This window comes from Paramisgurnus dabryanus, chromosome 21, assembly GCF_030506205.2.
Source record: "Paramisgurnus dabryanus chromosome 21, PD_genome_1.1, whole genome shotgun sequence".
Taxonomy (NCBI): Eukaryota; Metazoa; Chordata; class Actinopteri; order Cypriniformes; family Cobitidae; genus Paramisgurnus; species Paramisgurnus dabryanus.
Window position 1 is genome coordinate 19,134,673 of NC_133357.1, and position 25,811 is coordinate 19,160,483.

General features: G+C 38.9%; 1 protein-coding gene across 3 annotated transcripts; it reads right to left on the reverse strand.

Moving 5' to 3' along the window:
- Positions 1 to 1,241: 1,241 nt before the first annotated feature.
- snphb (syntaphilin b) lies at positions 1,242 to 16,400 on the reverse strand. 3 transcript variants are annotated; one of them, XM_065286151.1, is made up of 6 exons: positions 16,203 to 16,400; positions 12,156 to 12,305; positions 9,522 to 9,596; positions 4,362 to 4,469; positions 4,130 to 4,279; positions 1,242 to 3,128 (listed from the first exon to the last, which is right to left on the reverse strand). In XM_065286151.1, the coding sequence occupies exons 2-6, from the start codon at positions 12,197 to 12,199 to the stop codon at positions 1,547 to 1,549; spliced, it is 1,959 nt and encodes a 652-aa protein (XP_065142223.1). In that variant the 5' UTR covers positions 12,200 to 12,305; positions 16,203 to 16,400; the 3' UTR covers positions 1,242 to 1,546. The 3 variants fall into 3 exon arrangements, with proteins under 3 accessions (XP_065142223.1, XP_065142222.1, XP_065142225.1); XM_065286150.1 differs by lacking the exon at positions 9,522 to 9,596 and adding an exon at positions 7,459 to 7,575 and having other exon boundaries at positions 16,203 to 16,399; XM_065286153.1 differs by lacking the exon at positions 9,522 to 9,596.
- Between the last annotated feature and the right edge of the window lie 9,411 nt (positions 16,401 to 25,811).

Below are 25,811 nucleotides of genomic sequence, written 5' to 3' on the forward strand. Positions count from 1 at the left end.
ATTAAAATGAGAAAAATCCTGCAATGTTTTCCTCAAAAAACATAATTTCTTCTCAACTGAACAAAGAAAGACATCAACATTTTGGATGACATGGTGGTGAGTAAATTATCTGGATTTGTCTTATAAGAAAATGGAATATTCCTTTAAGATCGAGGGACCAAAAAATAGACAACGCATGGCACACAAACACCTTCAGCATGAACTATTAAGTGTTTATCCATATGATTATCTAATGCACGGTGTTAAGGTAAGTCAATCTGACTGTCAATGATCCAATATGGTTTAAATGTTCATTAATAATTCAGTAATGATTCTTTGATTTGTTGCCGTTTGTGAAAAATAACCCACATGTACATATGCACTGGCCTTTGGATACACAGAAATACACACTCAAGTATACTTCAAGTAATTGCTTATAAAGTGATTTGTAGTGCAATCAACATCAATAAATGTCACCCATCTCTTTATAGTGTCAACATATAAAAACAGGAACATACAGTTGGAACCAAATTTTAAATGTTAATTTAGTTTTCCTTATGACCAAGAATATTTAATATATCCAAAACATTTGGTTACAACTGTATTCCTTTAACACAGAACCACAGAAATCAGACGTTTACACATTAACAACACGAAACTCCGGTGAATTTCTGGTGACTAAACGTTCATGGCTACTAAAGTCCTTTAATTCTGTTCATTGTCTAAACGCTGAATCTTTTTGTTAATGTTAATATTATTACTTAAGATGTGTTGTCCCTTTATAGATACACAATTTAGCATCCCGCTGTACAGCACATTTCAGAACCAAGAAAAATGTTGACCCATTTGAAAAATCAGGGTCACCATTGCACTTTCCCATGACTAAAGATTACATTTTCTAAAGCACTCTAGATGGACTATGTTTATCTAGGACACTAGTGGTATATGCAAAGCATAAAAATAGCTCAAGAGGCGCTTGTCTGGTTCCTTGAGGAGAAAGACGACTGCACAGTGTCACACAGACAAAAGTAATGGGACAGCCAACTAATGCTACAACAGTTACAGCAATGATGGCCATTAGTTATCCAGGTACTTTGGCTGCACTGTACATAAACACAACACAAACACTCACTCAGATGTATTATACACGTACTGAAGACAGTAGACACCCTCTCCCGTGACAACAAGACGCATTTTCAAAGCATTGGACCCTTCCCTCACAATCTGAATAAAGGGTAATACAATCATTTTTAGTGTCATTTCGTCTCATTACTCTGGGTTGCAATGCTGGGGAAAGCTGAAAGCTCCAGTGTTGAACTTTTAGGGCATTTTGTAGTTGTAAATACATGCTACCGAGTCCCCATTCCCATTCACTCTTCTTTCCGAACTTGAGAAGTGTATAGACAACCACAACTCTTAGATACGGCACTTATTACTAAACTGAGGTGCTGTGTCCAGCCTCCATCCGTCCACTGGTTCTGCTTCAATTCCTTGGATTGTTTCACCAGCCTTTACATTGCACATTTGATACAGGAACAATGTTTCAGTGGTTCCCAAAGTGTAGGTTTCAAATATTCATACCTCCTGGACCCCCTCCTCCTGCAGGGTAGTGCCGAAGACCTCCCCCTCGTCGTAGAGAATGAAGGGCCACGGTGCAGCAACCTCGCAGCAGAGAACCAATATGGTACATTGGTTGACCCCCGCGGTACGCCCCCCGACATAACCAAGCCACAGTGGGCACAACTGGCACAACCACCGCAAGCAGATCTACTAGAAAGTGGCGACTCCAGTAGTTCTTCACTGGTAAACCACATCTGGATGACTCTTCGTCTGTAGCACACTCATCCACCTCTTCTTCACCTTCTTCACCGTCTATATTTACAACATGATCTTCTGTATCCCCTGCTTCTGATAATGCACTACGAGGCTGAGTGGTTTGTGGGAGGGTCTCCTCTTTATTTTCATCCAATGGATGGTTAGAACAAGAGCCAGGACTTGGCAAAGGATCTCTATTGGGCTCAGATGGAGCAGAGTTGCTTACTGGGGATGCAGTGTTATCTGGTATCAAAGCTGAAACTGGTGAAACTGGCATGGCGCAGTCTGTGTCAAACAGCTCTGTGGCATTCAGTTCTAAACTCGCAGTTTCTTTCATGCAGGATTCGGATTGTGCCAAATGCTTTGTTGCAACACCCGATGATGCAGTGGAAACAGGGTCCATGATGATTGATGCCATGGCAACTGTTTCTGTGGCTACCGACTCCAGGTCGTCTCCCTCATCAGACATCCAGGTGGAGGTCGGGCTGCAGGCCTGAGAACGAAAGGTGCGCTCGGCAATAGTGTCCAGATCGGAGTTAAAAGAAGTGCTGGGTCCGTGAGCAGGGGCTGAGGCAGGAGCGTGGTCGTAGTCGGTTTGAATAGCTTGCTCACGCAGGTGGTGCAGGTATAGGTGATGATGCGATAGACAGGGGTGACTTGCACTGATGCTGGGCCCTGTCCCGATCCCGCCGCAACGGAGCGGCACTACTCTGGACTCGCTGTTGCACAGTCCCTCATAGGTGGAGGAGTGTGGCAGGCGGGAGTACGCCTCAAGCAGCGAGGCTGTCTCTTGAGACAGAAAAGCAGCCTCAAGGAGCAGGTCCGCCTTGCTGGCTCCTCTTCCGCTCTCTCCGCAGCAAACAAACCCGCTGTCTTGCGTGCCCTCGCCTGACAAACACGGAACGTCACACTCGTTTTCATTGCCGCAATGTTCTGGGCCGGCCTGGTCGCTCAGCTTGGTGTAGGTAGAGCTGCGGGTTAACGAGCGAGCTGGGGAGCCTTCGGACGACCCCGCCAGACCCTCGTTGACCTCCAGCCCTGCCCCCACCAATCCTCCACCTGCCTTGGCAGTCCCGATCTGAGCCAGCTCCATGTTCTGCAATAAAGTCTCCAGCTTGTGGTTCTGAAGGTTGATGTCTTGGAAGCACTGCTGCACACCTGTGTCGGTGTCTCCCAGACTGGATCGAACAACATCGACGACCTGTTTGAGCTGCTGGATCTCCCTACGAGCCTCTTTCAAAGCCAGCTGAGCCTCCACACGATGGCACTCTTCTTCGATCCAATCCTCCTGCATACGAGACAGCTGAGTACGCAACTCATCGATTTCAGTGTCCCTGAAGAAGAAGTGGAAAAGAAATGAAAAAAAGAAAAAAATATTTCTTTCACCTTATCTTTTTGTGTTTGTCGTGTTGTAAAATCCAAAGATGATGAAACATAATTCTCTTAATCTTGTTTTTATTAGGGTACGTTAACACAACTGACAACAACCAAAAGTACTAACAACTGAAAATTTCTTCGGATGGAATCTGGGATGGAATCTAATGCTCTAACCAGTGGTGGCTGGTGACTTCTTTTTTCGAGGGAGCTCGATGCGAAGTTCGTCACAACATGTATGTACCCCTTTCATGTGTGTGGTTCGTAATTTTTAAATATGTGTTCTGCGTGTCGAGTGATCCTATGTGCATCACGTGTCTTGTCAAAATAAGATGCAGATGCAGCAGGCAGTTAAGGTTTGTGATAAAAGAGAAGCTTGCGTTTGCCAGAAACTCGCATAATCTCATGTGTAATCAGTTTACTGTTAAGGGAGTGTCTTGCGTGTATTTTGTGAACGTAAGCGTCTCTTTTATCATAAACGGTTTTGACGCGTGTGCAGCAGGCACTTATTTTGACAAAACACGTGATGGTTCACATGACGCAACAAACACATATTTTGAAAACATAAGCAACACACATGACACTTCGAACACACATTTTTAATTTGCGCCCCTTGGATGAGCAGTCACGTGGCGCCACTAGCTCTAACAATTAAGCAACAGGAACACTCATTTACAGACTATATCAATGCACTTGTATGAAAATAAAAGACCAATTGCAAACTGTCTAAATGCAAATATTTTTTGGCTCTTTGCATTTCAAAGGCAGATCTGCATCTGTACTTGTTATAGACTGCAAATCATCAATCAAATGCAAATGTGCACAACATTGAGGAATTATTAATTTATTTAATTAACTGCTGCTGCACAAAGCAGATGCTTGAGATAAAACCAATTTCATCACAGCTGCACAGATCCTGGGCTCTAATGCATAATGCATTTTAAATCACCGTATTCCTCACCTGTCCTGCAGTCTGTCGATGGTCTCTTTGAGTTTTGCTCTCAGGTGTCTGATACACACCTCTTTCTGTTGCAGAGGGGTTAGGTATTGCTCTGGTGGAGGGGGTCGGATACCGTGGTTATCATTGCACGAGGTGTGTTTTAAGTGACGCCTGGTATGGGAAAGAATATAGTAAAATATGAATAAAGTCCTAAACATATGAGTAAGTAAGAGGACAGCTATTCATGTCTCACCTATGGGTTGGGCTTCCATCACTGCCCTTGCATGACCCTGAATTGCTGCTGCTGCTGTGAGAGGCATTCCCATAGGGATCGCGGTTACTGACAGGTGCTGGACTGCGTCTAATAACAGAATAACAATGTCACTTTGTGTGGCCTTCAAAACCACTCAACACAACAGAAGATGGCGTACAATATTTGAAATCCAACAGAAATATACAATAAAATGAACAATTTAAAATTATTTAAAAAAAAAAAAAACATGCTCACTTATGACACAAAATGACCAGCATGCCACTTTACTTAAAGTCAACTCTCTAGAGGAGAATTTATGAATACAACAAATAAAAAATACAGGCAAAACGACACCCAGTTCACGTGAAACTCTAAAAGAATGGACAACAAACTGCAAAACAACATAAGCAGTTGTGTTATGTGCTGACATGACAAAATACGATAAACCTAAATCATGGATTGTTAATGAACAAAAGGTACACTGTCATAAGAAAATGGTCAAGAAATGGTCCATTGCTGTCACTGGGGCAGTACCCTTTAAAACGGTCCTAATTTGTAGGTACACATATACATTTGATACCAATATGTACCTCTGAGGTACGAATATGCGCTATTTGGTACCGACATGCACCTCTGAGGTACTAATATGCGCTATTTGGTACCGACATGCACCTCTGAGGTACGAATATGCGCTATTTGATACCGACATGTACCGCTGAGGTACAAATATGCGCTATTTGGTACCAACATGTACATCTGAGGTACAAATATACGCTATTTGGTACCGACATGCACCTCCGAGGTACTAATATGCGCTATTTGGTACTGACATGTGCCTCTTGAGGTACTAATATGTGCTATTTGGTACCAATATGTACCTCTTAGGTACAAATATGCGCTATTTGGTACCGACATGTGTCTCTTGAGGTACTAATATGTGCTATTTGGTACCGACATGCACCTCTGAAGTACTAATATGCGCTATTTGATACCGACATGTACCGCTGAGGTACAAATATGCGCTTTTTGGTACCAACATGTACATCTGAGGTACAAATATACGCTATTTGGTACCGACATGCACCTCCGAGGTACTATTATGCGCTATTTGGTACCGACATGCACCTCTGAGGTACGAATATGCGCTATTTGGTACCGACATGCACCTCTGAGGTACTAATATGCGCTATTTGGTACCGACATGCACCTCTGAGGTACGAATATGTGCTATTTGATACCGACATGTACCGCTGAGGTACAAATATGCGCTATTTGGTACCAACATGTACATCTGAGGTACAAATATACGCTATTTGGTACCGACATGCACCTCCGAGGTACTAATATGCGCTATTTGGTACTGACATGTGCCTCTTGAGGTACTAATATGTGCTATTTGGTACCAATATGTACCTCTTAGGTACAAATATGCGCTATTTGGTACCGACATGCACCTCTGAAGTACTAATATGCGCTATTTGATACCGACATGTACCGCTGAGGTACAAATATGCGCTTTTTGGTACCAACATGTACATCTGAGGTACAAATATACGCTATTTGGTACCGACATGCACCTCCGAGGTACTAATATGCGCTATTTGGTACTGACATGTGCCTCTTGAGGTACTAATATGTGCTATTTGGTACCAATATGTACCTCTTAGGTACAAATATGCGCTATTTGGTACCGACATGCACCTCTGAAGTACTAATATGCGCTATTTGATACCGACATGTACCGCTGAGGTACAAATATGCGCTTTTTGGTACCAACATGTACATCTGAGGTACAAATATACGCTATTTGGTACCGACATGCACCTCCGAGGTACTATTATGCGCTATTTGGTACCGACATGCACCTCTGAGGTACGAATATGCGCTATTTGGTACTGACATGTGCCTCTTGAGGTACTAATATGCGCTATTTGGTACCGACATGTACTTCTGAGGTACTAAAATGTGCTATTTGGTACCAACATGCACCTCTGAGGTACTTATATGCGCTATTTGGTACCGACATGCACCTCTGAGGTACTAATATGCGCTATTTGATACCAACATGTACCGCTGAGGCACAAATATGCGCTATTTGGTACCGAAATGTACATCTGAGGTACGAATATTCACTATTTGGTACCAACATGCACCTCTGAGGTACTAATATGCGCTATTGGGTACCAACATGTACATCTGAGGTAGCCTAGAAATCTAGACGCACCCTAGCGGCCGCAAAATATATTTGCTGCCAGGGTTTAGTCTAGGCACTCACAATACACTTAACCGGTCCAAAAACCAAAATTTGGTCAGGCCAAACACATCGTGTGTAGCGTCTGTAGGGCGGGCTTAACATGATGACGACAGAGCTGCAACGGTTCCTACTTGAAAACAGAGAATGGCTGCTGCTGCTGGCGAACAGCTATCTTTTGAAGCGGCTTTGGCCGCGACTCTGGAGGACTTAGACTTATGTTTTTCTTTGAGAGAAGAGCAAATAAACCCTACTGAAGTCCTTTTTAAGCAAGAAAGATGTGTTTGGAGTTTTGCCGACTGGTTACGGTAACTACGTCACCTTCTTCGTTGCTCTGATCCGTCATAGCGCTATCCTATTGCGTGCAGAGGCATTTTGAGGGACAACCTTATATCCCGCCCCTTGCATTGAGCCGTTTGTGTGAAGAGTTGCCAGACCTTACATCTTGATGTAGGTCTGGCTAACCAGGCTACATCTGAGGTACTAATTTGCACTCTTTGGTACCAACATGTCCCTCTGAGCTACTAATTTGTACTCTTTAGATAAATGCTGTACTTTTTGAAAGGGTACCACCTCAGCAACTAGGACCATTTTTGTACACAAGCCTAAATCAGCAGTGCTCAAGCCATTACAATGATTAAATAATCACTTTGCACACCACAGACATGAATTCATCAGGCTGCACATTCAAAGTATGGCACACACAAGCTTTCAACCCCTAATAAAACCGAATTTTATATGGATGATGTGGTTAAAGAGCTTAGATCCATGCCACACAGAGAACATAAAAAGTGAAGGGGGAACGGAGAATAGAATAGAGAGAGAGAGAGATGACTGAACGCTGACCGACAGTGACGTTCCGGGGACTTTGGTGTCAGAAATCCTCTGCTCTGTCTCATAGAGACCATAATGCCTGACTCCATGGGTGTGTAGTCTAGCTCTATAAACCTGCAATAGTCAAAACTGACCCACAAACAAGAACATAGGGCATTACACAAACTTTATAATCTTATAACATGTTGACCTGCAGTTAACCTTACCATCTTACAAATGGGTGGAATTTGAACACTTACACCTGACACTGTGTAGAAGTTGTAGATTATAAAACAGAATTTTTGACGGATTTATTGAGTAAGTACAAGACGAGAAAATATTTAATTTTATTAAATTATATTTAATTTTGTTTGTCATGGGTTTTGTTTGCAAAATGTCATGGGTTCGATTCGCAGGGATCACGAATACTGATAAAATGTATAACTTGTAATTCACGGTATGTCAATTTGGATAACAGCATCTGCCAAATGCATAAATGTTAAAGGTGTATTCTGTAACTTTTAGAAGGATCTCTGGACAGAAATACAATATAATATACATAACTATATTATCAGTGGCATATAAAGACCTTACATAATGAACTGTATTGTTTCTATTACCTTATAATGAGCCATTTTTATCTACATACATCGCGGGTCCCTTACATGTAAGTCGCCATTTCACACCGCCATGTTTCTACAGTAGCCCTAAATGGACAAACTGCTCTATAGAGCGCGTTTTGTCACTACAATGTCTCAGACAATGACGTGTTTGTCCTGTCTTGGCTACTGTAGCATATGCATTAAACAAAAAAGATGCCACTAAATGGTGTTAAAAATCTACACATTGCACCTTTACAATGTTTTATGTAAGGGGATAAGTCCTAAATATAGCCTTTCTACTGAACTGTTACATGCTGTGTTGTTCAGGGAACTACTGACCTCACATAGCCTTCAACATTTTAAACAATGAAACAAAGCAGCAGGCAATCACATGTAATTTTAGTAACAATATTTCATAGCTGCGAAACTCATTAAGTAATAACTTTTTAATTTTCTCTTCTGGGAAAATTACATCTTGAGTTCAGAGTGAAAGCTTTTCCTTTCAGGTGGTGCAAAGCACTGCAGCTTTAGGTGGTTGTTACAAGCATGATGGATTACTTTAAAAGCTCCAATGCAGACAAATTGCTGGCTATTAAACAACCCCATATCAAAGCAATATTAAAAGATCATCACTCAGCCACCCTAGGTACTGTAGTACAGACAAAGCTTCTGTTACTATAAAAGGTCCAAATGCATTAGTTAAGTTGGCAAAAGTATATTAAATAACATTGCTAATATTCATTAATAGGCAAGACAGTGTGGCTCTAAATATAATTTTGTCTTTATTTAGCAGACCGTTCAAGAAATTTCATTTACCACCTCATGCACTTCAACAGCTCATCAAATGATGAAAAATAGACCAAAACAGCACATTTAAAATGACAAGGCACTGTCCACCAGAATCCCCATTGGTAGGCTGAACTGCACGAACCATTAAAGCAGCCAAGTTCATGGTTAAGGTGAGAGCAAAGCAGAGGAATAGAAAGAAAAGTAAAATAGCTGAAGATTAAAGCGTGCACGTGGAGAGAGAAAGTAAGAGGGGGACTTTGCTATCAATACTGATAGCAAGGTAAGGAAGCAGCAGCAGAGGTAGTTGAACAGTCCAGGTCTATCCATCACGTGTCTAGTGAGATGGACTAAGTGTAGTGAACATGATGCTGTTTTATGCCATATGCAAATTACTTTTCATGTTATACACATTCACTGAAATTAATCAATACTGTATTCATTTTAGGTCTTACAGATTCAGAATCCATTAAAGAAATTTCCAAAAGTTGACAGATATTTTCTTTAGGCCTCTGTCAAAGACCTGAGATGGCCTGAGATGTATTCATACAGGCCTATCGGGTCTTGGACATAAGAAGCTGTGGTAGTGGATAATTATCTGGTTTTAGATTGGGTCTGAGTGTGAATGTGTAGTGGGGAAGTGCACTGTGCACTACATTCATGCCCTATAGACGAATCAGAATACTGAATACTGAATCAGAGTCTCACGCGGGGGACGCAGAAGGAGACGACACCATTTGTTGCAAGCGTTGCTTAGGCTGTAGGGCCTTCAGCAGGTTGAATCTGAGAAAACACAGATGAGACAGAGGCACAGAGCTGGGCTCTACTGCATTATTACTGATACTACATTCTTGTTTTCATATTATGAATGCAACCTGAGCTTAACCCATACTACTGTATGGGGTCACTTCCCTCAAATATGACTCATAGGAGTGTTTAATCAATTAAGTTTAGCGCCCCTACTGGCAGCAGGCAATGCTACAGAAACGTTTACCTAATTTATTATCTGTTTGATGATTGGGATTGCGTCATTGCAAGTCACGTTGGATAGCGTCAGACAAATTCCTGCCAAATTCCATTTATTCCAATAAATTAAACATTTCCAAAATTAATATTGGCGAGTAAGGGACTATGTAAAAAGTTCTTACATTGCATTTAAACAAACCTGCATTTTGATTGGTAGCCACAGTCAAAATGACACTGTCAGTATTTTTATGACAGCTAGAGGGCGCTTAACTTTAAAATGAAGAGCTCAGATGCAAAAGCTGCTAAACGCCATCTCCATCAGATACTTTTACTTCAAATTCGTAAACCCAGCCTCAGGTTAAATTGTACAGAGCCCCCCTCATGACATGGCTCAACCTTTTTTAAATCATGGCCACAAATTAGCAATTCCTTCCCATGATTTATAAAATCTTGGCCACGTTTTAGTAATTCGTTCCCTCATTTAAGCTAAACCATGGCCACGTTTAAGCTAAATTGGTATACACCTTATTAATGAGTCATACTACATGCACTGTGTTTAATGCATTAGCTGCAAGTGTCATGTTAATGCCCCAATGTTTTTTTTAATTCTGGGCAGGAAGTAATAAAACTGTACTGTATAAGACCCATAAGGTGTATGAATTTGAATCACTGTATTGATGTGTTAAACTGCATTGAATTAACGTCCCGATGGTTTTAATTAAATTCTGGGCACTAATTAATAAAACATGACTACGATTTAGCTTAAACGAGGCCACGATTTAAAAAAAAGTACAAAAAGTTCGGCCATGTCATGATGGGGGCTCCGGGAATTAAAAAAAAAACACTTTGTTGGCAGAATCCACTAAACACCACATTGATTTTTTTTTGTCGAATTCCTCAAAAGTGCACATATATAAACACATTTAAACATGTGTGTCCCTTATGAGTAGGACCTGAATATTTCACAAATGTTGAAGCCACATGCATCACAGCGTTGCCTTATGTCATAATTATGAATTCTGACTTTCATCATTTGCAATTTTACAAATTGCATATTAAGTGATTTTGCAACTATTTATATGTCCAAAGAAGTGGACTTGTTTTCAAAGTGGAGATTTTTTGGGAAAAATTGCTTGCACTTAGAGGCTTTTGCAGCGAAAGACAGTCAAATTTGTTAAATACCAATGAAACAACTAAAGTGACATTTGTGAAAAAATGCCATTTCAGTTACTGACTAATAACCTTTTCGTTACCGTTAAAGTAAAAAACTGAACCGAGTCGAAGTGAGAGTTGAACGAATATCCGGTTCTAAACTAATTAAATTTATATCGTAATTCGGTCAGAAACGTCAAGATTTTGAGGCGAACAAATCGTTTTGGATTAAAAGGCTTAGATATTCTATATTCTGGACTTTTCTGGATTTATGAACATTTATTTTGGACAATTTCGCCGAAGCGGAAAAAGGGAAGATTCTGAAGGTAAGTAAATAAACTCAATCGGCGCTTCCTGGTTCAGGTAACAAACAACAAGATTACAGTTTTATGACTGCTATAAATCATATTGTGCTTTGTGCATGCTCTTAATGGAATCCTGAGAGTCTAAGCTTTCAAACAATGTGCTGCATGACTGTATATTTTGAAGATTTAATGCTTCAAAGTTACAATGAAGTTTATGCAGCCACACTTCCGAGGGGGGGGGGGGGGGGGCGGTGCGGTGTACAGCACAGAGTTCCTTATCAAGTTAAAGGGTTTTGCTTCTGAACTCTTCAAATATCTTCAAAAAATCTTCAAACTATATGTTGTAAAAAAACTGCTTGCATAAATGGCCGTGGGGGGGGGGTCGATTTTAAAGAGGAGGACAGGCTCCTGTTGTAGTAAACACAGTAGTACTAATGTTTTACTAAAGTACTGGTCAGTCAATCTTTTGTGCAAACCATTATATCCTCCCTTTGGCCTGGTACTGTAAACTCTTACACAAATGGGTAATTTCTTCATGTTAGCATTTCACCATATAACTGGTATTACATCTTATTCTAGAAGTTTATATCTTAGCAGTTTAACATCCTGGTAGAGTAATGTGCTTATAAAGCTTTTGAACTAACCATCCAAGCAGTTTTAGACAACTTGGCCGCTGTAGGGTGAAATAAATCAGCAGAGAGAGAAATTGAAAGAGCTAAACAGCTGAGGCAGTAATGATGAGAGCGGAAGAGAGACAGAGTGTTAGGATTTATCAAAGCACGTACGGCTTAAAAGGTCACTGAGTAGAAGATATGAGACACCGCCATGTTTAAGAAAGTTTAAGATATCACAGCATCATTCGAAACACAGCCCACTGGCACAGCTTACAGTCAATGTCACCAAAAAAGCTGTGTCTTACTTGCGTGATCCAGAACCAGATCTTTTATGTGAAGGCGAAGACATGGAGTCAGTATCCGTCACCCTTTACACTTCTTCTTCTTTTCGGCTGGATCTCTCTCTCTCTCTTCCTCTGTCTCAACACAGCTTTAAAAGCTCAGCTGCAGCCAGCCTGAATGCAGTACAAGGCAAATGTTATTCGGTGTCACAATAGGAACTGACTGTGACTCTACTCATTTACATAACTGCAGCGTTATATAAAGAGACATACCAAAGTTTTATATAAGAAGTAAGATTGGAAAGGAACACAAAATAAGTAATGTTGAAGAATGTACCACTGTTTAAAACGAATAAAAGTGAATGAGGATCCTGACTGGCCAGCTCCAAGAAGACATAAATGATGTCAGTACTCTAAATCCTATTTATTGAAAACAAACCACATCCTTTCTTCCATGGAAAAAGTAGCTGTCATATAAGTATGAAATGATCTTAGGGTAAGTAAATAATTTTTTATTGATGACAGCTTTTTCTTTGGTTAAATTTCTTTTATAAAATGTTAGCACATGTTCATGTGTGTGTGGCAGATCACATAGTCAAATGAGAGCAGAAACGAAATATAAGAATCTGTCTGTCTAATCTAATTCATCTGACCTCTCCACACTGAGCAGATCTGGCAACAGCAATGTCCATTTAGCTGTAATATATTTAGCAGCATTGTGCTGACACGGGCTGGATGATCTCTGACTTCACGCTGGTCTGAAACCAAACAACAAGCCATAAATAAAGTTCTTGAAGCGCAGCTCATCTAAACATGTGTTATGTTATATTATGAACTATTACCGACCGAGCCAATGGGGCCAGTGCCCAGGGGCCCTTGACTACCATGAGCCCGGGGCTTCAAAGTTGCGCCATCCAGTTTGGTATATAAATTCCAACAACAATGAAAACAAATGATTATTTATGTTTCATATATGGTTCCCATATCCTTTACAAGGCTTTTAAGACAAGGTTTTTCATCTTTAAGACATGTCTGGTCCTGTGAATACACTGTAAGCCATGGCAACATGTATGTTTTTATGTTACTTTAAATAATTAAAATAGATAAATCATATTTCAACTTCATTTTTTTAAGTCATACAAGATTCAACTTGATGTTCTAAGTCAGTTTATATGTAATGTAAGTGGAAATGAAAGTGAATGCCTCTAAACCTCTTATTTATTTATTGCCAAGTATATTGGCACACACAGGGAATTTGTTTTGTGGAGAAAAGATTCCAGTGCACACATATAGAGAAATTTGCCAGTGTATAAAATGATTAACTGTCCATCTTGCCTTGAAGTTAAAATCATGCCTGTAAGAAAGAAAGAAAGAAAAAGAAAGAAGAATGGAAAGACAGTTGGAAATGCATGCCCACCATCACTTTTTCTCTTTTGCCAAAATTAATTATTTTTAAATAAAACAAAAATGGCATAGAAAGAGCAATAGAGTCTGTTTAAGCATGGTTACACGATTTTAGTAGGCACTTGAAATTGCTGGTCTAATCAGATTATATTTTTTATCTAATTGTTTATAATAATTTATTTAGAATTTTCTCTTTTGAAAATGCAAAATTTTACAAGAAAATAGAGCTTATTCTGATCTTTAATGTTTGATCTTTTGCTACATCCTTCACTCTTTTGAACAACAAATATTACTAAAATAATTTGTTATTAACAAAAACAGATGACATACCCACGTTGTAAAACAAATAAATAAAAGCACCGTTCCACTTACTTTGATTAATGTATACTGAATGCACCGTACATTTATGCATTTGGGTTCAATCCTTACCGACTTAGAGTGCGCTTTAATATACAGCATACATTTACATCAGTATGTTTATTCCCCGGGGAATCAAATCATAACCTTGCTGTTGTACCACATGAGCTACACAGGAGGAACACAATCTGCAAGTTGCTTTGGATAACAGAGGAAAATGAGGAAATTATACAGACTTCAGAGAGTGACTTTTGCAACAGTGGGCATACTGGAAAGAGGGGATTAATGATCTAAATAATTAAACACAAGAATTGGCACAGCTCAGTATTTGCAGTGAAGCATATGCTACCCCTTGTAACCCAAAATAAGCAACTCCATATTTCGCTGTTAGATCATTAGATGTGAATATACTTTCTCTTATCCCATCTTAGGACAAAGACTTTGGTACATTACTTTAACATTGCTCTGTTTGTATGAATATTCATAGTGTCATTGAATTAATCAATGGTGACAGTTTGGGGTGGGATTATTTCTTTATTCAAACAATGCATGGCATATGAAAAGGGGTTCCATTAAGTGGTCACTTGCCTTCTAGCTTCTCTTTATAACTCTTCTTGCTAAAAAAGCTGCATGGGTTTGGTTTGCCACCAGTGCACAAACAAGACATTCCAGGTACCAAACACATTTTGCTGCAAAATTTGCATTTGCTTAGTCAGTAGCTGAACAGTGTGAGTCACAATGCTACACATGAAAGACCAAACACTATCCGTCTGACCTGTGCAGAATCTCAGCACCTATAACAGGCTATACCTTATTTATAGAGTTAACTTCACAACTGCAAACAATAATTGTTTGGTTAAGTGAAGACAAAAATAACAAATGGAATAATTACAGCCTGAAAGATCTAGTGCATCTTACATTTTTATTTTTTACTTAATCTTAATTGTTTGTCTAATTTTTGGTGGAATTTAGGGGAATTAAAATTTAAATGTTTCACCATCAAATACCGGCTATGTCATGCTTCTTCAACAGCGGTGCCATCAGCACTGGATTTACACTACAGACAGATAAGCAAATATCACAGAAAGCAATTGTGTAGCTGCATGGGTTAATAGGGTCACATCCTTTGGTTAAGCACACATCTTGTCTATGTTAGCGTATCTTTCCGAGCCATAAACTGTCATAAACCGAGGACCTAACATATCTCAACTTCAACAATTACGCTTTAAAACTCATTTACAATCAGTTAAATTACTAATAATTTACCCTATGCTTACACGCACACGCGCACACACACCTGGAATACTTGATTTTGATTGGTCAGTCGTGTCATCCACACCACCACACTCATACGCGCTACTGTTTTATGTATCACTCCGCTGTCCCTTTTCTCATGCCACCATAAATAAAATTGGCCATATTAAAATCATATTTCGTGTCCAATTTTACCTCACGTGGCATGTAGCTCTATAATAAGCAGGACAGTGTGTACATCTAACTGTCAAGTTAAACAACTGTAGTAACAAATGTGTAGCATGCAGCATACTGAGAGAACGTAACGGAGTTGCCATGGAGACAACCATACAGCCACTTATCTGGAACGTGGGCTACAAGTGTTGTGATTGGCTTTCATTGCTCTTGTGTGTGTTTGTGGTGAGACAGACGGCGTGATGACATTACACAACCAGGTCTGTTGTGCCATACTGAGAAAGCTCAGAGTGGACGTGCTGATAAGATTTAGAGTGCAAGGCATGCACTATTTTCCTATCTTGAAAATGGCGAACTTGATGGTTGGTTGTCACGGGTGATGCCCTTTCTAGTCTATCAAAAATCCTATTTAAAGCATAATATCTGCAATACGTGAGTCCTTACGAGTATGCAAGGTCAAACTGCACCCTAGGCCGTACAACCGAAAGCACCCTGTCCCTGTCACGACTCACAGAAGTGCTGAAACCAAATCAGACACTGCAGCAGTTTTGAAGGCTGGGGAACGAAAATCGTCTTCCCTATTACAATTCAGTCTTGGATTGAGACATGAACGCGCAACGTAAGCACAACAAAATACACACGCATGCTCGCTGCAGGCAAACATCTGCTCTGCGCATACTAACCGAAACGTCAAAAAACCGTCATGTATGCTGATGATCTTACATAAACACACATAAAGTGCTAATGTAAGATACAGCTCGTTTACTTTAAATATAGCATATACCTTGCGCGTCACAGTCCTTGGTGTGTCCTACACATGTGAAATCAAAGATACACCACAATTTCCACCTAACGTTGTCATGCCAAAACATTTTCGCTCACCTGGTTGCCGCCTTCCGGCGAAATTCAGGATGCCTTCATGAGTGTTTGTCAGGTTTAGCCTGGTACTCGTCCCCGTCAAGGACTCCGCCACAGCGGTGCACCGCTGCTCGGGAGCGCGAGTAGACGGGGCGGGTGATGATGATGATGCGAAGAGATTCTGCCGCGTGAGGGACGAGCGAGTGTTGAGATGAAACAGATGCGTAATATTGCGATGGTCGCCTTAAAGGGGACAGCAAAACTTTAAGTTGTAGGAACACGGTCAGAGAAGACGCGTTATGCTTGGAGGAATAGAAATGTTTGTCTCAATAAGGAAATGTTTAAGACTATTATTGAGCTTTCTTAAAAACATAGCATGTTTGTACTAAATTAACAAATTTCTTTGTGTAAAACATCTGCATTTTATTTGACATTTCAATGAAGGTTACAAAGTTACTCATATCCTGACCACCTATTTTAAAAATACCAAGCGCAAATTTTATTTGCATTACATTTTAAAAGGACCTCTATAGTTGCTTCACACCATTCCTTTAATATGGTATACTATTTGCGATAGACAGTTATTGAAGATTTGAGCAACAGAAGAAATCGGTTTTCAAAAACAGTTTCAGAACCACGGACAGCGCTCTTCATATCTCGTAGGTTGGATACTTACAATCCGATAGATGGCGCTACAGCTTTTGTTGTTGTTTTGAATGTGGCAAATTTCACAGGTTTAATTATGTTTGTATATACCAAATAGTATGTAAATTCCTAAATGTCGCATTCTTTTATTTTCTTTAATCTTGCACTTGTCCTCATTATTGTAGACAAAAGGATGCTCTGATCAAATGCACCTCAGTAACTTCAGTATCTGTTTAAATGTGAGAACACATTTTCACAATAAATTGACTGTGTATCTGCTATAACTTTCTAATATGTTTTACCATTAAATATTCCTTATGGAGTCAGTTGTGCAGTTTAAAGCTATGTCAGGAGAAGTTACGTTGTGTTATGTAGGACCCTACGCATTTATTTGTAGGATTTTGCAAATGGTGACTGGTGAGTCTACGTAAGGAGCCTACAGCCAATGATACAGACACGAAGGTTTCCATCTCGTGTTTAAGCAAGATAATAAGTGTGTCCCAAATCGTACATGCACTATATGACCTCTTTTAAATTCTATACCAGTTTGTATATAAATAAATACATTAAATACTATAAATACTTTGAGTAATGTGTTCACATTGAAGATGACAATTAAATTCTTTATGTGGCACTACTGCCATCTTCTGGAGTTAAACGACTCCTACTACACAAAGCGTCAGAACATTCATGCAATTAGTCCTGTTATTAGAAAGTATATCAGGTATTTTTTTACAGTACCTTGCTCACCTACACGCAGTGACGCTATAAGAACCTTATTATTCACTCACAAAATAACCAAAAGGACCAAAAAACTAGGGGAACGTACTGTGTTTGCTGGGTGGGCGGGGTCCGTTCCGGAAAAAGATCGGATTGGGTCATTCTTTATATGTGCTGGCAAGTGGTGTCCCTCTACTTTACAACAGTTGAAATAAATTTTAATTACCAATAAATTAGAAATTGTTTCGATGTTTGTTTTCTGTAGGATAAACACATTACATTAACAATTACATTTTTGTTTTAAAATACATATTTAACTGAATTTGAAAGATTGCAATTGTAACATGCATGTTCCCGCCATATCTTAGAGAGGTATCAAGGATTGTAATTGCAACAAAATAAATTTGGAAGAGGTTATATTGTGAATATAGATTTTATTAAATTGTTCTTAAAAATATATATTTTGAAATATAAAAAAAATAAGTGTCCCCCAAATTCATGTCTGTTTTTTCAACAATGGATGTCGCCCTTTAAGAAAAGGGGGAAATCTATTAGGACTTCTTCCTGTGTGTAAAGGTCATTGCAGGTGCTGGTTGATCTGAGGGGTGCATGGTGAGTGCATTCTTTCTTATAAAATTTCTTAAAGTAAGCTACATTTCTGACAGTTTCATGTGTCACACTTTATTAGTTTCTGTGGTGTTATGTTTATAACGTGCAGATTTTAAATATTTTATATAAAATTTTTGATACAATCCATTGGGATTGTATTGTAATACACAACTGTGACAAGCAGATGGCAGTTAACGATTGATACATTTTGTGTTTATCTAAATTAAAAGTGACAAACAGAAATCAAATAGCCAACAGGTGTTACATAGTTGTGAATGAATTATATTTAAATTACATATGCAAGGGCTCATTGTTTTACTTTAGTTTGTGAATCTGAAGTATTATTTAAGCTGAGGTAAAACATTGATAATATGATTTATGTGTGTCTGTTATACAGCTATTACAGTAATAATTCCTGTAGAATAGGTCTCTCAGTGTACATTACTAACTTTCACTTGATGGCTACATTGAGCTTTAAAGGCACACAAGGCAAGTCTGAGTATTATTTCTCTACTAGCTCCCCCTAGTGTCTGGGAGTAAATGCGTTCTATATCTAAGACTATACGAGACTGAAGGACACCGGGTCGGATACAGCGAACTTGCAAGTGGGGTATTCTTCCTACAGACGGTAGGGGCGGGCAAGAGAGTCTTCATTCGTCATGTAATGAGTCATTTAACCATATACCGACTTACGAAGATGATTTATTAACATAAAAATGCTGCCTTGTGTCCCTTAGTACTGAACTTTTAATATAAAGGGACACTTCACCGATTTGCATTAAGCTGTGTATTGTTAGAACCCCAGTCATGTTTTTAAATGGTCGTGCATCATTCCCTCAGTTTCCTGAGATGGGAGAAATACAGATTTCAGTGTAGCACTTCCTTCTTTCAATGATGTAAAAATCATCATTTTGTGTCATTGAAAGAAGGAAGGGCTGTATCTTTGTTGAGGGTGAAAGACTACAAACACTCATTCCTCATTTTTCCAAGGTGAGGGCTATGAGTGGGACCCACTCATGCTATAGACCTATTACAGATCAGTTGGTGGGACTTACGAAAATATACGAACACAGACGAAAAAATGATCAGCCGCCATCTTTATGCTAAGCTAAGCTAACAGACATTGTGGAGCAAGCCAGACTTCATGTTACGATAAGAGCAGAAGGTAATCGATATGATATGGAAGAGGGTGATTTTGCAAACGTGATGCTCTAATCCGCTGTTCATTGCACCTTTATGAGCCACATTACAGCAAAAAACTGAAGCAGATGGAGGAACAGAAGCCCGAGGAGTAGGCCGGAGCCTGGGCTTCAGCTGCGTACAGGAGCCCGAGGAAGACACCGCAAGCCTTGGCCTCTGCTGCGTAGAGTAGCCTGGACTGGCTCGAGTTTGTAGTGCCTTTACTCTCGCTGTGTAATTTCTGTATAACATTTCTGCATCAGATTAGGATATTACAGAGCCCCTAAGTTTAGTTTTGCGTGCTCACGTGAAGCTATCGCGCAAGCACGTGAAACTATCGCACGCGCACGTGAAAGCGAATGTTTCACGTGTGTCCGTGATAGTTTCACGTGAGCACGCGAAACTAAACTTAAAAAAAATTCTGCACATGAAGGTTTTGCGTGAGCACACAAAACTAAACTTTAGATTTTTTTACTCCAATGTCACCTTAGGGGCTCGGTAGGATATGGACGTTTGTTTGGTGAATGGTCCTGGGCAAGAGAGGTACTTTGCGCGTGTTTGCACATGTTTATTTCACAGACGTGTTTCGGCTTACGATCACAAGCGCTGAGCCAGCCCGTCTGTGGAGTATACATTGTATGCAGGATACAATTTTGTACGCGTTTGTGTGCAGGATGCAGCTAGATCAGAAACTGAATGAAGCTTGCTGAATCCTAAACTGGATGCGACAGCCAAAGCCTGCAGGGATAAACGGATGTCTGACTATAAAGTGAGTGTTTCTATTTTCTTTGTTATACTAACGTGGCATTTATGTACACAATAGGTGTGTTCGACATCGGCTGTGGCTGGATGTAACCGATCGGCGAGATTATCTGCGTGCAGGTGGGGAGAAGCTGAAAACGGAGATGTGAAGTCGGACACATGGTTAAGCATGGCTGATCACCGTTTGCTTGCTTTATCGCAGTACACATGATTTGTAAGATGTAAACAACATAAAAAGTGAATTATACTGTTTTGAATGTACGTGTATGAGCATGAGTGGAACTGAAGAGGCTTACAGCATCTGTTTTTACAAGAATAAAGTTCAACATAAGCATATATTATTTAAATACCAATGTAGTGGGGTCTACGTTTTTTATCCATTTTATTTTGATGAAGATGACACAATATAACATCGCGACTACATGAAAATAGCTTTAACTGTTATAAAAATACAGATTTGTGAGCATGTTTTGAACTGAGGGCGTGAAAATAAACACGAAATACACGTGATTGTTGTCATGTGGTGAATCCGACCAATCGTGAAACAGCTGAGTCGTCATTACAGCCCGTGCAGCTCCTCTTCGTGAACTGTGCTGGCTAACTCAGGCGGCTGATCTCGAATCGCTCTCGCGGTACTTAAAAACCATATGACACAGTCACGTGCCTGCAGCGCCAGCCTAAGTCGGACAAAATTACTAACCAGAATGCACTGCTTCAAGTCATCCGCCGATCGGTCTGCGCAGCGCCGCATGAAGTCGAACACACCTATTAGTATATCTGAACGGTGTTCCGATTAATGGGAGTGGCTTGCAGAGCTGTGCATTGTGGTGCATTGTGGGAGTTGTAGTTCTCCATACAAATGCGCCCTAAAGTCACCTTCTGTCTTTTCTCGGTCAAATAGGCACAAAATTGTAAAATTATGTTACATTTCGAATACAAATATGACCCATTTTTAATAAAGATGATTATTTTTTACCGGTGAAATGGCCCTTTAAACATATTACCTAAAAACAATGGTGAGATCAAGGTTAAATTTATATATATATAAACTTAAAGTCTGGGCTAAGGCTGAGCGGTATAGGCTCTTAAGTTTTGGATATATAGCTATATTTTTTCCCAGAGGGATACGGGATGAGACAGTACTATCTATACTGTTATGGTCTGTATGACCCTCCTGCAACAGAAGCTCTGCCAGAAATGTACACTGAGGTCAAATGTAAACTTTCCAACCATCTTACATGTTGTGCAGCTGTACAGTATTTGTCTATTATTGTCAAACAGTAAGGAAAACCTTGTTTTTTGAAGTTTTTTTTTTTATCATACACGGTTTTAATTAAGATACTAAGGTGATATCATATGAGGCTTTGACCTGCATGTAAAATTTATTCTACTTTGTAGAAAAAAATCATATATAGCAGTTAATCCCAAAATTAGGTATACTACAGGGATATGAATTTTGGTGAATATCCCGAGCCCTAGTCTAGCCTGGAAAAACGTTTCACTTTAAAACAACTTCTATGAGAAAATTATACAAATATATAAGACATAGCTGATCCTGTTGTGAAAAGTAGTCCCAGTCTCCCCAACATATTTATTATTTAAAGGATATTAAAGACTACATGCTTCACATGCTCCTCATTTTTCTGATTTCGACATTTTAGTTTATGACAGAAAGCCTTGATGATGTCCCTGTGATGTTTGGGCCCAACAATTACCTTTAAATGTTAATTAACCGTGCTTACAACAGAAGGTTTAATAATTTTTTGGTCTCTGTGTTAAAAAACAGGAATTTTAAATTGCAACAAAAGAATATAAACTCGGGTCAGGGTGGTCAGGGTTGGTAGGTGAAATTAATATCAGATCAAAGGAAGAATGCCTAGTGTGACACACTCTACTTGTGTTTCAGACAAATACATTTAATTCAAAGTTTGACATCTCCTTCTATTGATTTGTGAATTCTGTCGTATTTTTGATAGCGGAGCAATGGGTGAAAAAATAAACGGAATAGCAAAACAAAATGATTGTTGTCGCTGCTTTTGCACAGAGCCAATCACACTTAGACATGCCACTAAATCAACTCCAACATTGTTAACTTTGTCTGTCTGGTTTAAACATTTTGAGTTACACAGATTTTTGAGGCACCATTTAGATGTCACAGTGCTGAAACTATCAAAACAACCTTTAAAGCCTCTAAAATATTCCATTTATCTACTAAAGGAAAATGCTTTGGGGTTACTGAACAAACCATTAAGATTTCTAAATGGTTTAATTTTCTTAACAGAAGTTTCAAAAAACCAAAAAAAAATCGTATGGGTTTCTGGCATCTGAAGAAGCACAAATGGTGATTCAGAGTTAAGTACTAACTATGAATTATGACTATTGGATGGATCCCATCTCCTGTTTTCTCAGACCACAAATGTCATTTTGTTATGGCAGTGAAATGTTTAGCGATCCAATTTTTTCTCTCCCACATTTTACCTGTAGTTTTGGTAATCAGCAGATCCAATGCAGCCTAGGATATTATTGCTTGTTCAATTACATGCCTGAAGGGAATAATGCCACATTATGTTTGTTGATGTGATATGAGTTAAATTAATTTGCACACAATCTCTCTGTGTTTGTATAGAGTTATTGTCTGTCCCAAAATGCACCTGTCTGATGCACTTGTTGATTCTATTGATGTATTGACAACCCTCAATGCTCACAGTTTCATCTGAACTGGGGCAGGTCAAACATAAAAGTGGGACCCGCAGGTTGGAAAAAAACAGACCCGCGCATCACTAATATGCAGGGACGTGCACAGACATTTTGAGGGGCAGGGGCTCAAGTGAAATAAAGGGCACTTCTCATAATTATGTATAAAAAAGTATATATATATTAACGCAATTCTGACTTCCTTTTTAAAAAAATATTAAAAAAGTTAATTAATTTAATCTTCCTCAAACTCACGCAATTGTTTAATTTTCAAAAGATGTCTACAAAATAATCAGTTGTTCACACAGACACCATGGTCTCCTTAGTAGTCTAGGTTTATAGAGCAGCAAAGGAAGCCATTACACAATGTGCATGTTTTGAAAACATTAAATTACACATTAATTACAAATTTGTTAAAATGCTAAAAACAAAGTTGTGACTGCTGAGTTAGCGCTACATGCCAATAAATGCTATATCATATGCTAGCGTTTAGCTGATTAGATGTTACTCAAAATGTATTTTTGTCTGATAAGGGCTCAAAATATAAGGTCTGTTTACTAATGTGAGCTTCTGGCATGAGCCTCAGAGCAGAGCTCAACATTATTATTCATGACCCTTTCAAATAGGGCAAAAATAGACCATTTCATTCAAATGACAAATTCTAGGGTTGTAAATAGACATGTAAAAACGTTTCTGGATAAGTTTTGCACTTAATAAAGCAACATACCTTCTATGTAATTGTCAAAGAACAATTTAACATATTATGACAACACTTCCTATGGCCCCTTTAATCTTAGGTTTCATATTTATTAGGGTTACAACAAATATAGATTAGGCCTATTTTATTTGTATTTTATATTTTACTTTTTTGTGATGTCAGTGAAAATTCAGACTGGGCAAGTAAAATACTGAACCATCAGATTTCTTCCCAATCTACTCCAGCACTCCAGTATAACACATTATACTTATTTAACAGCCATTACAAAAAACGCAAACAAAAAAGCTTACTACTGTAGTTAGCAATTATATTATTGTTTGTGCTTTATTTTTTTATGAGCAGTCTATTTAAACTACATACACTACACTGTTACAAGTTTGCAACCCTTCAGGTTAATATGGGATTGCCATGGAAAACAATGTCCCTGAATCGTTATGTGTAACAACGTGTCCCATATTTTGTGCATAAAACTGTTAATATAAGAATGCGTTCTTCCTCACACACTTACCGGTAGCCTGTCTGCATAATCATGCACATGATCGCGTCTCTTTCAGGGCAGGCTGAGCTTTGGCGCTTGAAGCATGAATGATGCAGCACGAGTGTACACAAACCAATCATAAAGCGAAGTAAGTTAGAGAGGCGGGACTAAGGAAAGGTAAAGCCAATCATATTAGCGATTTGAATTTTGGAGGCGGGACTCATCTGTTAACCGTTTGTGTGCCACAAATAGCGCTATTTTTCTTTATATAAGAGTTTAAATCTCATTTAAATGATTTCTGAATAAATTAATGTTAAATTAAATAAGCAACAAGTAAAAAACACAAGAAACAGACAGACATCAGTTGTTATATGAATAAAGATCATATTATTATTATTTTTTTTAAATCACCCCAGAAAAAAAGGGCACTTTCTCTCCAGGAATAAAAAGGGCAGGTGCTCAAGCCCCCTTTGATGTCTATGTGTGCACGTGCCTGCTAATATGTATATACTTATGCACTGTTAAAATTGCTGTAGTTTTGCAGCTGTTTGCCAGTAACTTACTGTAGATATAAATTTATGTTATTCACTGGCAACAGTTTGTTCAAAGTTAAATGAACATTTAAATATTAACAAGTCTTTACAGATTAAAACTATAAAATAACAACCTCATGCAAAGCATTCTGGGAACCAGAATGTTTTTTCCTTCCGATTTTGGTTCCCAGAATGCTTTGCATGAGGCTGTTATTTTAGTGTTAATGATGTTAATGTTAATGTTTTAGTTATTGATAATGAATCTACTTTAACTACTAATAGCAGGATGAAATCTGATTTGCAATCCAAAGTTACATAACTTGCATTCAAACGTCTTTATAAGTGTTTGCACAAGGTCAGCTGTTGAATGCACTGCCAAACACAAAGAAACCAGCTTAGTAACACATAAATAAAAATGAACTAAAAATAACGTGTATCCTTGAGTGACGGGCTGAAAAGCATTCCCACTGAGTTACATATAGAAAAGCCGGAAAAGCGGACTTAAGAAAGGAGTTATAAGCAATTAGGCAATCACTCAATAAAAGTGGAAATATACAGCGGATCTTTGGGCTTCACTTTAACGGTTTGGGTCAAATGGGAACGAAAAGCCATGGAGAGACACCGGTAATGGTGTGCTTTGCTCTTTCATCGAGATGACAAGGGATTTTAGGAAATATCCTCTTTGATCACTCGCATTGACAGAGGACTTTTCTCTGTCTCTCTGGTTAATTGTGGCTGTCTGATACCGTCGTTCATTGTCTTGCCAGGTTGTTCAATAAAAAGATTAAAGAATTATAAGGATTAAGACTTGGTGACATAAAGGAGACAGGGCACAAAAAGCAAAGACAGTCAAAGTGTATTTATAGTGACAAAAAAGTCCATAAAAACCCTCAAAGAGACATGATAATCACTTCCCTCTCTCGCCTCCATCTCATTTTGTTCTTCTTTTGATGTCAAGCCCTGTTTTTGATTATTTCTCATTCGGTTGCCTCTTTTAAAAAAGGGAAGCAATCAGACTCGCAAAGAAAGGAAGGGGCATATCTGTAGGCGTTCTGAAGTTTTATAATTGAAATAATTTTGTGATGGGACCTTATCACACTTTTGCTTGATTGGAACATTAGCTGATGTTCTTTCTTCAAATAACTTCTGATTAGGTGGTAAGTTTTGTGTGGCTTTCCTTTGCTCTCTGTGTTGTGTCAAAATGCTAATTTTCATACTGTAGTGAATTCAATAGGAAGAACTCGGATGGAAAACCATTTTCTGTCAGGCTCTTATGCCAAGTAATTTCACTTTAA